This window comes from Vanellus vanellus, assembly GCF_965231255.1.
Source record: "Vanellus vanellus genome assembly, chromosome: 2".
Classification (NCBI taxonomy): Eukaryota; Metazoa; Chordata; class Aves; order Charadriiformes; family Charadriidae; genus Vanellus; species Vanellus vanellus.
In genome coordinates, this window is record NC_138906.1 from 114,215,073 (window position 1) to 114,230,129 (window position 15,057).

The 15,057-nt window shown below is 44.5% G+C and overlaps 1 protein-coding gene across 6 annotated transcripts in view; it reads right to left on the minus strand.

The window, feature by feature from the left end:
- Positions 1-15,057, minus strand: part of MTCL1 (microtubule crosslinking factor 1) — a 112,563-nt gene that overhangs the window by 41,307 nt on the left and 56,199 nt on the right. For 4 of the 6 annotated variants that reach the window (XM_082478965.1, XM_082478964.1, XM_082478963.1 and 1 more), the window contains exons 4-6: positions 11,335-11,394; positions 4,053-5,378; positions 2,941-3,096 (exon numbers count right to left, since the gene is read on the minus strand). In XM_082478965.1, the coding sequence (XP_082335091.1) occupies positions 2,941-3,096; positions 4,053-5,378; positions 11,335-11,394 (1,542 nt within the window). Of the gene's footprint in view, positions 1-2,940; positions 3,097-4,052; positions 5,379-9,167; positions 9,243-11,334; positions 11,395-15,057 lie in introns of all 6 variants that reach the window. The other 2 variants (XM_082478961.1, XM_082478960.1) reach the window with 1 other exon arrangement.

Genomic DNA, 15,057 nt, shown 5'->3' on the forward strand with positions numbered 1-15,057 from the left:
GATACCCTTTGAAGGAACAATCAGAGCTACAAGGTACAGCTCCATTTTAGAGCACCTGGTATCAAACACCGCAACAAACTATATTTGGTCATTTGAAAGAGTGAAGTTTTTCTTCTCTAGAATATCTTCTTGTTTCTGATTAAACAGAAGGAGACTGCTTAAGAAAGCTGCCTTTGGTTTATGGGTATTCCATTGGTAAAAAGGGTAAAATTCACCAGATGAAAAATTATTTACCATTTTTCCCACTGGTTTCCATTTGTTGCCATAGTAATCCTTTGATTTGTACCAGGCGTTTGCTCCATGAAGCATTATGTTACCTTTTTTAGTTCCTCCCTGTCTTTTACTCAGGGCAATTCTCACTTGTTCACTCGCTTTTTCTTTGGATGGTAAAGAATGATTTCCCCCTCCCACCATAACCCAGCTCTGCTAAAATCATGAATAATGGATCGAACATCCACTTCAATGGGCTCCAACCTCCTGCAACAGCAGCTGAATGGTTTGTTTCAGCAAGAAAACAAAGCCCTGCTCTTAAGGCAATTTCAAGATATAATTTCCCTTGGACTGTGACTCTAACCCACCTCTTTAACATGCAAATACATTCTAATAATACTGTTGCACTAACAACTGCAGTGCAAAGCCCAAACAAAGGCAGATGTTTACAGTTAGGCTACGGGGGTAGTTTCAAGCACAAGTCAGTCTGCATTTATTGTATTTAATCAAACAATTAGGCTCCCACGATGCTCATTTTTAAAGATAGGAGAAATGGCTACATGGAAGCTGCTCAGCATTGCTTGGGAAAAATTTTATTTCAAATTCAGCTTGGAAAAAATAAATTTAGAAAAGTGGGTTTTCTTGCTTGAAAAGAAAACATTTGCGTCCCTGAAATGCAATGTGTTCTTCTTATGCTGAAGTCCATACACAGTAGGAAGATCATCAGTCAATGTTATCCACTGGCCAGCGTGTATATTTTCACTTCATAAGTTAAAGCAGATAATGGCTTATATATAGCCATCTCTTCTTGTGGGCATTAAAAAATTTGAGTCTCCATGTGAAATTTCTGTGGTATTAAAAAACCTCTTTGATATCTGAATAATATTTTTTTTCTGTTATTCATCTGGCACACACACACACAAAGTTAGTTTTTGCTAGTGCAGTGTATGAAATTAAAAAAGACTAAAAATGATACCATACAAAATTATTTGGAGGAATCTTCTGCTTCACTTGAGTTTGACCATTACAAATTAAAAGTTTTCAGTTGGCTTGTCCACCCACTGAAAAATTTCAGTGTAAAGCAGTGTAATATTCTTTGTTGCTTCAGTAAACTTGACTGAAACAAACACCTTAGTCTTCAACATTTTCTCAGGTTGGGCCATTTGAGCCGCAGCCTCAGCTGGATATTCTCTACCTTTGATTATAATTACTGGCTTGTTCCTTGGCAAGTGTTGGTGTGAAAACTACCCATCCTCTGTTTAAACACAGTTTGCTGTACACAGTTTACACACTAACCTATCTTGGGAGAGTTAAAAAAGGCGTGCCAAAATTACCCAGATCCCTAATCTTTAGAGGGCTCACGTATCCAGGAGTCACTATAATACAGGTATTAATAAAGATCACAGAATTTAAACAGAAATATTGTAAACTTTTACTGCGGTCATTTTCTGACCTAATCTACCATAACTATTGACCAATGCAATTGCAAATTGCTCGGCGGCAAGGTTTCTCTACTTGATCGTCCGTTCACAGCTGAGGAGAAAGGCTTTACCTTTTTCAGTGGGACTTACGGTGTCCTGGGTTTACCAGATATCCTTCCTGATGTTTATTATCACTGCTACAAGTGAAAAGTTGGAAGAGAAGCTGCCAAACAAATTCATTATTCTAATACTACCAAAACTCTGCACTGTCAGAATAGTTTAAAACAGACAAAACAAAACTAGCAAAGAATTACCTGTGTTAAGATGAAGGGCCACTCTCCCTTTGATACTCAATACAGCATGGCTACCAGCCGCCCTGAAGCTTTCTCTTTCTGCCCCTGCTTTCTCGTGCTTGTTATTGCTTACTCACAAACCCACCTGTCCCAGACAGCATTCTCCACTTCCCAGACTCAGCTAGGGGTTTCAGATATAGTAAGGCTTATGCATGTGTCTTTAGAATTAAAAGCATGTCAAAACTCATCCCTTACTAGAAGCTACTCTAACCACCACAGTTTCAAGGTGGATTTGGCTTCCCAGTGGCCAGCAGAAAAGTTTTGCAGTGCTCCAAGCTTGCCTTTTTGGAGACAGATTAGAAATTGTCGTCTTCAGGATGAGTTGTAGTGTCTGGACAACCTGTGTTCATGTGAAAGCAGCTAAGGAGATGTTTATTGAGGCTGATATGGCCTCTGCATGGATGAAGATTTAAATAAAAACTGATCGATGTTTTTGACGAATGGAAAAGTACTCAACAACCCAAACAATGGAGAATTCTGCTCTAAATAAGTTTTTTTTTTTTGGAAGCTGCAGGGTGCTGTGTTCCCTGTTGAGAATCACCACGCACACCAGCATCAAACCCTCTCCTGTGCAGACTACTGCCAGGCAAAACGCAAAGCGGTTTCTATCTGTAGAATTTCCAGATTTAAAATATCCAACAAGGTGAACCTGGAAGCAGGATCTCACATCAGGGATTACAACCTCTTCCAGAGATCTTTCATTACTATACTCAATTGTAGTAGGTCCCTGAGCCATATTTTCCCACTTAGCAAAGCTACTGGGAGTAGGGCGATGAGTCCAAAGTCAAGACCAATTTGCTTCTCTGAAACTGCAAGGGGGAAAAGAGGTCAACCACAAATTTCACAACAGGGGTGCTGTGTTTGGTCCAATTTACTCCCCCAACCCCTGGCTTCTGTTACTCATCTCCTGGCTAAGGCTGCAGGAGGCAGTGAGTAAGACGGGCTGCTTTGCTGACCTCTAGACTGAAACAGCCCTTGTCTCCTGGCCTGTAGAGTTTAATGTCTCCATCAGCTCTGCGGTGTGGGTCGGTGGTGGCTCGCTGGTGGTGAATCTCTCGCTCCTCTCCACGATCTTGTTTGAGCTGCCACTCCATCTGATCCCTCAGTTTGGACTGTTAGGTGCATGGGCGGTTTATAACGAAAAAACAAAAGGACAGGAGGGAATAAAGAAAACAAAAATGGGTAAGGTAGACGACTGAAAAACTACAAGACAAAGAAAAGCGTGAACAGAAAAACCAACTTAAATACAGTGGCATAAGAAAGTGAAGAGAACAAAACCAAAATGAGGATGAGCAAAATGATGGGCTGAAACATCTGAAAAGCAAAAAAGAGAAAGAGAGGAAAAAAGAACGCAAACACTGGTTATGAGGCGCATGCAATGAGGATGCATGAGTCAAACCAACAGCAAGCATACAAGTCATGAAGGATACGGGACACAAGGCTCTTCCTTCCTTACTTGTGCTGTGCCGAAAAGCCATATCCAGTGTGGCAGTTGTGGCAGTTTAGACATGCGCCCATGGGCAACACTTTAGGCAAGGCAGTCCTTCGCTGGCTACAGAGCTTCTCACTCGCTGCTCGGTTAGGGGAGTGAGCTGTAAGCAGGCTTTTCAGAACACGTCACTTAGAAAACTGCGTTTGGTTGGGTTCTTTTGGCAAGGCTTTTGAGAACAGGCCTGACCCTTTTACGAGAGAGCATAATAAAGACTTCCTCACATTTCTTAGCAAGGCTGCTAATTTACATTCATCAGAATTTTATTATTTTTTTTTTAATTAATCTCCTCTTTCCTGGGAAACACTGCTGTTACAGACAAAAAGAAGACAGATCTCTATAGAACCAGTGGATTAGCCTTTTTGCCATGAGGAACCGCCTCTGAATCAAAGGAGTTGTGCAAACAAACAAAAGAAAAAAAACAACCTATAAAGTGTTTGTTTAACATTACACACTTTAATACATCGCAGGTCTGAAATCATAACAAAGCAGCTGTGAGGAAAATTAGCTCTAGGGTAGCGATGGCAGCACGAAAAAGAAACTATAAACAGAAAGAAGGCAAACAAGGGGCTGGCCTACCTGGAAGTCGGTGATTAACTCCTTCCCCAAGTTACCAATGGGAGAGTCTCGAGACATGGACGTCATTGTGGACAGAAAACTGGAAGACTCTGTGAGATGTGGAAGTGGGGAGAGGTCCTCCATCTGCTCTTTAAGGCCTTCCCCAATGTGATCAACCTTCTCTAGGAAGGTCTGCAGCTCCTTCCGGAAAGCTTTCATCCTGGAGTTGATGGTGTCCAGAAGCTCCGGTTGGTGCTTATCTTCTCCCCTTTCCTCACCACCTTTGAAATCCTGCTCATTGGATGGGCTGCTGGTTACGTGCACCTTCGCGTCATAAATCAAGCTGTCCGTATCAGTGATAAGACGGTCCACGGTCCTTTCGAGCCGCTCAGCCTCACGTTTGATGTTAATTAAAGACTCCGTGTCCTCTTTCACCCTCATGAGCTCAGTGGAGCACAGGTCACTGACTTCCGATGGCTTCCCGCTCCCAAAACCTGACGTCTTCTCATAAACTTCTTCAGAGTCACTCTCACCCCCGATGGGACCCTCTCTCTTTGGCTGGGGTGGGCGACCCTCTTCGCTGTCACTCTCCTTCTTCCCGGCATCGCTGTCAGCATCACTGTCCCTGGGGCTGGAAGTGCGCAAACCCAAGTGAGAGGCAAGGTCGTAACGCTGGACATTGGACATCAGGACCCTATTCTCATACTGGAGCTTCATCACTTTCCCGCTCAGCTCATTAATTTGACACCTGGCCGACTTCAGCTCCTCTTGCAAGGTGCCGCCACACTTGGATGCTGCGTCATCCAACCAGCTTGGCTCCTGGCCTGGCTCAAACTTGAATTTATTCAGCTCGTTTGTTAGCTGCTTGTTGTGATCCTCGATTTCAGAGATTGACCGCCTCAGCAGTTCTGCTTCCTCTTCCACGAACTGCAGGTGCCGGCGCAGCTCCGTGGCTGACTCCACGGAGTCGCCATAGGGCGAGGTAGGAATGCTTGAAATGTGGTCCCTGCTGAGACACTCTTTTTCATACTGGCACCTCATATCCTCCATCTCAGCTTTAATCCCCCTGTTTTCCACCTCCAGTTCCACTATTTTTCTGCCCAGTATGTTCGCTTCCTCCTCCACCAGCTTCAAACGAAGCTTCAGCTCAGCCTCCCTAGTGCTGGGTGGGCCCCCCGCCTCCCCTGTAGGAAGGGGACTGTCCACGTCTCCATAGATGGACTTATACTTCTGGAGCTCCTGCTCCAGTTCATCCTTCTCCCTCCCTAGTTTGGCCATCTTCTTACGCATCAGCGCTGCCTCCTCTTTGGCAAACTGGAGCTGGCACTTCAAATCAGCGCTGTCCTCCTGCCAAGAATAATCACACACCCCCCCAAGATTATATTAGAAGCACAATCAGTTGCTCACCTTCCAAAATCTCCACCTCCCCGCCATCTAAGCTGTATCTGTTAGGTATGCAAACAATACACAGCCAGAGCTGCGCAAACCACATGGTTGACGCATTTCACGGCTTTGTCCCGGTTAAATTGGCAAAGCAGCTTGACGAGAGTTAAAGACAGGGGAAAAAAAAAATCAGTGTGCCAGTGCAAGTGTTCAGTGATGCAAGAGTGCCAGCACAATGCTTAGTTTTTCTCAAATACTGAGCAAATTTTGTGGAAAATACGAATGACTCAAATGAAAAGGTGCCGTGATTTCTTGGCACCTTCTGTTCCACTTATGTTTAATGATACATTTGCTCCCTTCTAGCATCATGAAACAAAGACTACGCAGATGAATTTGCTCATTGTAATCCCAATTCTTCAGCTAGAAGGCACTAAGAAGTGTGCTAAAAGATGCATGGTTGCCCTACAAAGTGAAGATTTGAATTACTGGATCTCACAATACTGTGAACTAGCCCGAGTGCCTAACTCGCTTTCCAAATAGAAAGCACTACTGTTGTCTCTGCTGCTGTTATTATTAGGATGGACCAGACTGTGATCACTGTTTCTGGGATGGACAACGGTTCACAAGGGAGACTGGTAAAAACTTGTGAAAAAGGAAAGAAAAATTCATTAAACCGCAGTTACACCCAAATCCATCCCATGTGAAAACCTTCTTTTTTCAGGAAGCAGCAGGGTATTAAATGAGAGCTTGATTTTTGTGGTGTGTGTTGGGCATTTTAAAGCACCGCATTTCAACTCAAATGAAAACTCCAGTGTGTATTGTGCTGAAATAAGGGACAAGGTTAAGTAAATTCTAAGCCGATGAACAATTTCTTTGCATGAATCACTTTCAAGAATTGTCATGGAGATACAGGCACTTGGCCTCGAAAGAGACACATTTATCAGCATTAGCAGTATAATGGAAGGCAGGCTTTGAAAGATGATCTCTTGAGACAGCAGATTTCATCATTGTTGGTAGGCCATGTGGACATATGTGCAATTATCTATGGAAACTTCATTTCAGTCTCCGGAGCACTGTCTTTCACAAGCACCATTTTGTTATAATTCCTAACAAAGGCAACCAAATCCAGAAGAAAACATGACTGACTTTAATTGTTCACCCAGATTAGGTTATTAAAAAAAAAAATAAAAAGATTTACAAAACTAGTTATGGCTCAGCAATCTGAGGAAATGATTTAATTTCTAAAGCACACATCCTTGCACATTGGTAATGGTATCTTTTATGTTACCTAGATTAATTTTGCCCCATTCTATTTAGATATATACTAATTATGTCTTAATTTCAGCTATTAATACCTAAACAGCCACAAAAGTAATTGGTTGCATACTTCTGAACTCAGTCAGCTTTCTTACTGATTCTGCTTGGTGCAGGTTGGAACTTTAAAATACTAAATAGTAAAAAAGTTATCTTAAATGTTAACAACATGATATAGGTAAACAACAGCCAAAGTTTCTGTTAATATGTGGTTTTCAGTGACAACCAGGAGCCAAACACAACTGCAATCAGTTAATCAGTTGACTGACTAAAACTCTGGTCATTGAGTTTCTGGCACCAGAAACGAGTTCTCTATGAACACGACCAAGGTGCATATAATTGATTAGAAGCAGAGTCTCTAGAAGATCGGCTTGCTTTCCTCTCTATCGTCTCCCCACGTACACGCACCTCTTTTTCACACATGTATTTGCAAATTGCTTTTCTCTTTGTAACTCAAAACTGCAAATTAAGTATCAGATTTAAACCTGGCAAAACTCCATGCAGCCTCCACTGGAGTCACTCTGAATTTTGGTTGCTCTGGCTGGATACGGCTGTATGATTAAAGCATCATGTTTGGTCAGGACTGCACAATACATTACCTCTGTTTTTCCTCTCATCAAGAATCGGTTTATCCCTGCAGCTGTAGGCTTTGCTTTCAGGGAAAGACAAAGATCACAAGGACAGTTACATCCAGACCAGTGCTGCACATCTGAGCTCACAGGTGGGGTGATTACTCCCCTTTATTTATTTATCTGTTAATAGCTTGGAAATAATCACATCTGACATTTTCCTTAGTCTGTCTTTGCAATGCAGCATTCTTCCCCGTGCTTCTTGTCTGCCTTTGGCCGCAAGATCCCAGCCACCAGCGGCACTAGCTGGCACCTCGCACCTCCCTGGCCGATGGAGGTGGGGAAGCGCAGGGCTGCCCGCACCCCTCTGCCCCGGCCGGGAGCACCAGGGGCCAGCTCCTCCCCGGGGGTCAGAAGGGGCTCCAGCCTGACCCCCACTGCGTGCCAAGCAATACAAATAACAGTCACCGAGTCGCACTCGGAACAACGCGCTCAGCGTTTTGAAGAAGAGGGAAGGGCATCGATGGGTTGGGGGGTCAGGGCCCCAGTGGTTTTGCTCGGCGTCACTGCGCGACTCGATGCGCCTGCGGAGTTAGCGCATTAGTACAAACAGCGCGACAAACCCCCCGTTAACGTCTTACAATGGCATTACTTTATTGCTAGGTTTTTGTCTAGGAAAAAAAAGGATCACATTTGTAAGTTCTGTTTTTTGCAAGAGCTGAAACGAACAAGTTGTTTTTTTTTTTGTTAAACAAACACAAGCCTCATACAAAACAACAGAGCTGATGGATGTTAATCTCGCCTACTAAATATGGATCCCATCTGGAAAGGTGAGAAAGCTCTAGATGTTCCCTGCTTCTCTGCCAGGGAACATGACTACTGAAAATCCCGTTCCCTGGACAGCTTTTTTCCAAAGAAAAAGGATGGTCAGGAGAGATTTCTCAGCCAGATCTAAGCATGCCAGAAGGGTAGGACTCCAACCTTCATGCACCTGTCCCCCTGAAACTTTGTGTGCAGAAATATCAGTGATTTCTTGATCAGTTGAAATCAAGTAGAAACAGCAAGAGGGCGAGACACCCACACAGGCAAGTAGAGTTTTGACATACAAGGCAAACTAAGGAGAGGCCATAGCACTGAAATTAAGACTAGTTCAATATTAGTTAAATCGCAAATGAAAAGAAAAAGGGGCGGGGGGGAAGGACTATGCAGTCTTTCCACTGTTTTGGAGGAACAAGAGGCTCGAATCCCAAGGGGTGAATGCTGGGCTATGGCACAGCCTGGCTGTATTTCACATCCACTATTTGGAGGCTTTCCCAAAAGGTACGTAGGGCAGACTGTATAGAAAGAAAAGAAGGAATGACAATGCGAAAATGTTCTCAGTCTTGGTGCTAGTCACGGACTTTAAGAGATCATTAAGGATAAATGGGAATTAATGATTACTGATAGTGATTATTTGCATGCAATAGTATCACAACTCTGCATGGCACTTCAGAGGGATGTTAATGGAAAAAAAAAGCAGAAAGAAAAAAACCATATCCCTCCCTACAGAGTCTGCAGTCTAATTTAGACAAATGTAGAACATGGAGATAAAGAAATGACACTTAAAGGAAAGAAATGAACTTAAATTCATTATGCAATGTAGATGATGTGAGGAGAATGAAGAGCTGATCAAAAATTCCCAAATACGATATTTCTTTTCCAGCAAGAAGACACAAAGATAGATAGAAACCAACACCATCTCCTCTGCCACCACCACCGGCTCAGGGGAACGGCCAGGCAGAAGATGGGTAAGCGGTTTCGGGGTTGCAAGTCTGACGACAGGGCAGTACGACCAGCACCCAAGCATCTGGCTGAGTGCCAGCACTCCTACCTTGCGCTGGAGAACCACTTTTCTTTGTGTTTTGCCTGGTGCCTGGTATTTTCCAAGAAGCTCCGTTTTGCAATTCTGCTGAATAAAAACTTTTTTTCTTCAATACTGCTAGAGGTGGGTAAGCGTTCCTATGAATTCTGCTTTTACATGACTTCAAGACAATCAGTTTCACAGGTATTGTTTACTCTGTGTGCCCTGCGGTGGGTGCGAAGTTCCAGCTAATTTTCATGATGAGCTCCCAGTAAGTAAAAAAACACAGTCTTGCCATATGCTATACATATCTATAGGCATGCGGGTGCACAGAATCTAAGTTTGTGGTTGCTTTTCACAAAACGTGTAATGGTTCTTTGAACTTATGTTTGGTATTTAGGGCGGCTGTCCCTTAAGACCAGTGTTTTGAACCTCCCAGGCTGTGTCTGTACTAACCCCTTTGGGCCATGGCCCAGGACCCGGTGGCTGTTTGACCAGGTCGGGCACTTGCTGTGGTCCTCTCTGGTCTCAACCAGCACATACCTCTGAAGGGATACCCGGCTTTGGAGGCAGCTCTGGGTAAAGCCCTAGAGTTGGGAGATAGCTAGGACAGGCACCTATAGGCTGGGCCATGCCAATATATAAGGTTGTTTCTCAGTCTTTCCTGTCCTAAAGAATTTCTGAAGAAAACTGAACGGCCACCTTGCGCAGTGCTGCCACAATGGTTTTCATTTTCAAGCCCAAAGCCATTGCTTGCACGAGTTACAATGCGTGCGTACAGCATAAATGGGTTGTTTTCCCCCGTGTGGTTTCCAGGATCACATCCCCATGTTGTAAAGGGAGCAGAGCTGACCCGGGGTTACTCGGATAATTTTGTGATGTTCTTTTTAAGGCTTTCTAAGGCGTACTACAGCTGCTGTTAATGCCTGGCTTTGGGTGGAGAAACCAAGCACAAGGAATCCATTCCCTCTTCATCGCTCTGTATTTCCAGGAATGGGGAAAGGAAGGACAGTGCCGCCCACAAACCCCGGTGGACACAACCCTGCCTTCACATAGCTTCGTCTGTGATTTGCATGTGTGCGGGCATATATATTTCATCCATGTATGTTACAGACTTGCAGAAAAAGAAACTCTCTGACCCGACTGATGACTCAAATAATTCTCCGCAGCAGGCACTGCAGGCAGGAAGCCCAGTGCCCCAATTTAAGGTCTGATTAAGCCGTGCTTGTGCCAGCTCGGCGGGGATGATCCATTCGCTGTGTCTCGGGAAAGCGGGCTGCAGCCCCTGGCCACCACGAGCCCCCGGTCTGCCCACCCTACCCACTCAGCTGACGGCCCTACCCACTCAAGTGCAACATGTTGCAATGATTTATTATGGTTATTATTACAAAACAATGGATTTTAAGACTCCATCGACTCAGAGAAAACCCGTAGGGTCTCGGCTGCGTACACTGAGCCTGCCGAGAGGGAGGTGCAACCTTCCTCTAACGAAGGCACGATGTCGCTCTTGGCTCCTCTTCGCAGCGAGGTGAAACACTATCCCCATCTCGCTGGCTATAAACGGTAACCACACGGGTGCTGGGAAAAGCTTTAACTCCTACAGTCAGCACAAAAAGCAGAGGAAACCGGGCAGACCGCTTCCCCGAGAAGGATCAGCCTACAGGATTTCAATAAAACCGGCGTCCAAAGGGAGACTGAGTGGGCAGCTCAGGCTCTGCGCTGCATCTCAGCCCGGGGGAGCACAAGTTCACGTGCTGCACCCCCCCCTTAACACCAGAAAGCGCTCAAACCCGGGGCTGCGACACCAGAGCTCGCCGAGGTGTCGTTGCAGTGTGTCAACCGCTTTCCCTGCCAAGATGCTCATTAGCACAAAATCTTTGGCACCGCGTATAAATTTAGTTAGTCCCCAAGCTGCGATCCAATTACTTTGTGAGGCAAGGTGATTTTTCACTTCTTGTAAAAAAACCTGCAGCCTGAATCTACAGATACAAGCACGACGGGCCCAAAAAGCTGCATGGTGGAGTGATCACACTTGTGTCCTAAATTGCTTCTACATTATCTCTGGGAGGTCTCAGTAGATTAAGGCCTAATTGCACTCTAGTTAATGTGCCTGATGGCCCTGTCAACACCCATAAAAAGAAATCTGGAGTTTTATCGCGTGTTTTTGCTCAAAATTGCATGTTCTTGAAAACCATACCTGGGTAAATGCCTTTTTTTCTTTGTGCATTTCTCTGCTGCCTCTTCTCTTCAGGGAACTCTGCAATAGAAGAAACGTCGAGTTATTGATAAGCTAAACAGAAAGCCTGCAAGTTTGGCAGGGCTCACCACCATAATACTAATTGAGGAAAAAGCAAGACAATTCTCCTGAGCGGCTAGGGATTTAATTTTTTGTATTAATCACTAAAAAACCAAGACAACCAGGGCCTTGTCAGTGAATTTTTCAATGCACATAATTGTGTGTTAAAAAAAAAAAAAAGAAAGAAAATTAGTTAAAAGTTCACAGAGGAAAAAAATAAATCTCTTTTATTCTCCTCTGGACCACCGCAATTTTTGGCAAAACTTTATTTTTGCATGGGGCAATGATTTATGTTTGATTAATCCAGGGCAGAAGTCCAAGAGTGTTACTCACAGCGGATGTGAAACACATTGTGGAAACCTCAGAATAAAGCAACCCCAAAAAAAGGGAAGGACATGCATGTTTAAGCTATGTGGTGTAACATTATTGGTTAAGCCTTGCTGGAAAACGCACCGAGGAGCCCAGATAAAGACCAGGTAATTCCCCAGGTATTTCCGAATTTACTTTAAAAATTAGATTTGATTGGCTTTGCAATTCTTTATAAGCATTTTTTGTAGAGACACGGAAATGATGTCACCACCACTGCTTGGTGACACCAGCACCTAAATGGAAAAGCAGAGTTCTCCTGAGAAGCAGGAGATGGAGCACCGTCAGGATGTTACCTGTGCTTGCACTGACTTGCGTCGCAGGACCAAGTTCAAACCGGTGTGAGCTGGGTCTCTTTAGAAAAGGCATAAATTTGACTTTTGTAGGTTGAAGTATCAGAGGGGAATGGTAGATATCGGTGAAAAAAAGCTCAGAGTCATTTGAATTCAAAGCTGGTCATACTGTGTTGCCTGTGCCCAGAGCCGGAAGGCTGATACTCCCCAGCAACCACCCTGACATTGTGGCCTCTTTTATTTACTACTTCTGTTTATATTAGCTCTGCAGGGGACAATTTCCAGCTGAGGCGAAGCCCGGGCTGTCATGGGCTTGCCCACGGCGTGCCTCCCCTCTGGCCCCGTGCGATGGAGCGGCGTGCCTGGACCAGCCCTTGCTCCCACGTCTGATGGGTTAAACCCCGGTCTCTGTGTCCCGCACCAACCCAGCGCTGCAAACCGTGGGCCCAGCGAAGAGGAAGGGAAAGGAGGGAGAGGCATCCTGTTAATTAGTTAAGTCCAGTCTCCTGCCAGCCGTCAGCCGGCAGAAAATGCGACGTGAGCTTGGGGACAGGCGCACACACCCCACGTAAATCCTAACCGAAAGCTTTCCGTGGCTTTGTGGTTTCTGACTGTTAAGCTATGCAGCTACTGCAAATTATAATTATTGCTAAGACAAATCTCTCCTTCTGCTCTTTGTTATACGCAGTTAAGTAGTTAAAACCCATTCATACACGGCACCATATGCCCGGGACATACTACAGTTTATTTTCGTTAATCTGCTCTCTACTTTAATCCAGTGATTTCCTATAACTAATGAAGCTGAGTAAGAGAAATGTTTTTTTCTGGATACTGAAACAGTTTAATGAAAAAAACACTTTAAACACTAAAAACATCATATGAAAACCTGTTACACAAGCTTAGCCAGGATAAACAGTTACTGTTTTCCCTTTTTTTTTTTTTTTTTAAATGTGGTGTTATTCTGGAAACAGACATGTAACTGAAAGCAGTTGCCAGTCAGCAGCATCATGCCCCGGCGTGCAGGATGGGTCACTGTGGTTGAAGAGATATGGGGCAAAGCCCTGGTCCTCACACTCACTGTTTTTCTGTGTGACTTCAAGCAAGAGCAGTTTGAGCAAGAGGAGGTTGTCTGGTTACTGCATTTAATTTGTAAGCCCTTAGAGTCAGGGATGGGGCTACCAATTTCTGTAGAGGCCTCAGTGCACGATTGTAGCAAACAGCTACCGGTCATGCTGGAAATGCAAAACCTTGTGTCAAATCCTAAAACCCTCTTGCTCTTACCTATAGGCAAAAGGTTACACTTAGACACATCCGACTTGAGAAGCCCATGCAGACATGGGCTATGGTGTGCAGGAGAAAGTAATAAAGCCTTTGCTCTGTTGTACAGGATAATACTTGGAAAATAAGGGGAAGGAAAATAAAATTTAGGTAGGAGACATGGATCACAGGCTGAGAAACAGGCAGGTGGTGATCTGGCTTTGGAAGCTGTAAGCTCCACTCCTCACTGAAAAAATGGATTTCACAGATCCAGACTAACAAGTTTGTAACATACTGCCCTACATGGGGCCTCGCTTTGAGCATTTTCACACTGTCCTGTCCGGTTTGCGTAAGAACAACCTTCTGATCAGCGCTCGGCTGGGACATTGCTTTGTATTTCCATAACGCTGAGACTCAACCTTAGGCTGAGTCTGTCCTCGGTACAAGAAAAAGAATGGGATATTTACCACGAGGGGCTACCAGTGGGTTACAGGGAGAAGCCTCCCTCCCACGTGGCAGCGGAGGACTAGAAACACAGGCATGGCAACAAGGGACTGCCTGACCAAAACCCCTAAGCCCCATAGAAGAGCAAGGAAAGCTCTCCATTTCACCACTGTGGGACCAGGCTGCGTGTGTGTGTGAAACACCAGCCGATATAGCTGATATTTCAGTTGGACTAAGGGCAGAGGGTGCCGCTGCAAGAAGAAGTAGGTGGAACGCGCTACAAGCATAAATGATTTAACATGTAAAATGGTGCAATAAAGGAGCATTTCTCTTTGATGTACAGGAGATCAGCATCAGAAGCTGATACGAATTAATGCTGGAAGGAACATTTCTATACTACTTTTTATACTCAAGAGACCAGCCAGGGTTGGCTGTCTACCAAAAAGTCTTTCAGCGATGGTTAAACAAGATTTTATTAGTCCTTTGGTTAACTCAGTCTTTTCGGGAAGAGGTTACTCGCCGGACATTTTCTACCTTTACAGTTTCAGTGCAGTTTGATTGTCGCCACATCTCTCAGCTACCAAGGAGAGCTAATATACAGGGGTAATAAATTACCCAGCGTTTTAAAAGTTAAACTTCCCAAAAGATATTGGATGTAGCGACTACAGTATTAACAACAGGAAGAGACACAATTATTCTCACTTTCCCTAGGAGCCTAGCATGGACAGGAAGAGATAATTTGTGTCTCTTGGTGAATTTCATTTGTAACAGGTCTGAGAAGAGTCGTACAAACTGAGCAGTGCCAGCGAGACTACCCCTGCGGGGAACAGCAAACAGGAGTCAATGCACTGGAATTAGAGGTTGAGCAAGGCATGGAAATAAAGTCTGAGTTAAGAGCAAGCATCCATGTAAACACATGATATGCCCCAAGTTTTCATACTGAGGCAAGTGCTGAATAGGATGAGAATAGAGCCGCAAACAGGCAGCAGTAGAGAAGGACTTGGAAAATAAGAAGAGAGAACCACAAGTCCCTAAGAGCTGCCAGCCTGTCACTTTATTCACTGCTATTAAGAGGAGCAAGTCATTTTGGGTGCAGTCTGGCATCTGCAGGCAAGCGTGGGCTTGCTATCATATGCGCATCAAACCGAACCTGTGAAATCAAGTAGTCAGCCATTGAAGTGACAATGTCTGCAACTTAAAAAAAGAGAGGCTGGCTTGGAAAGTCCGGCCCTGAAGGCAATTTCTATCACTGTGTCCTGGTTGA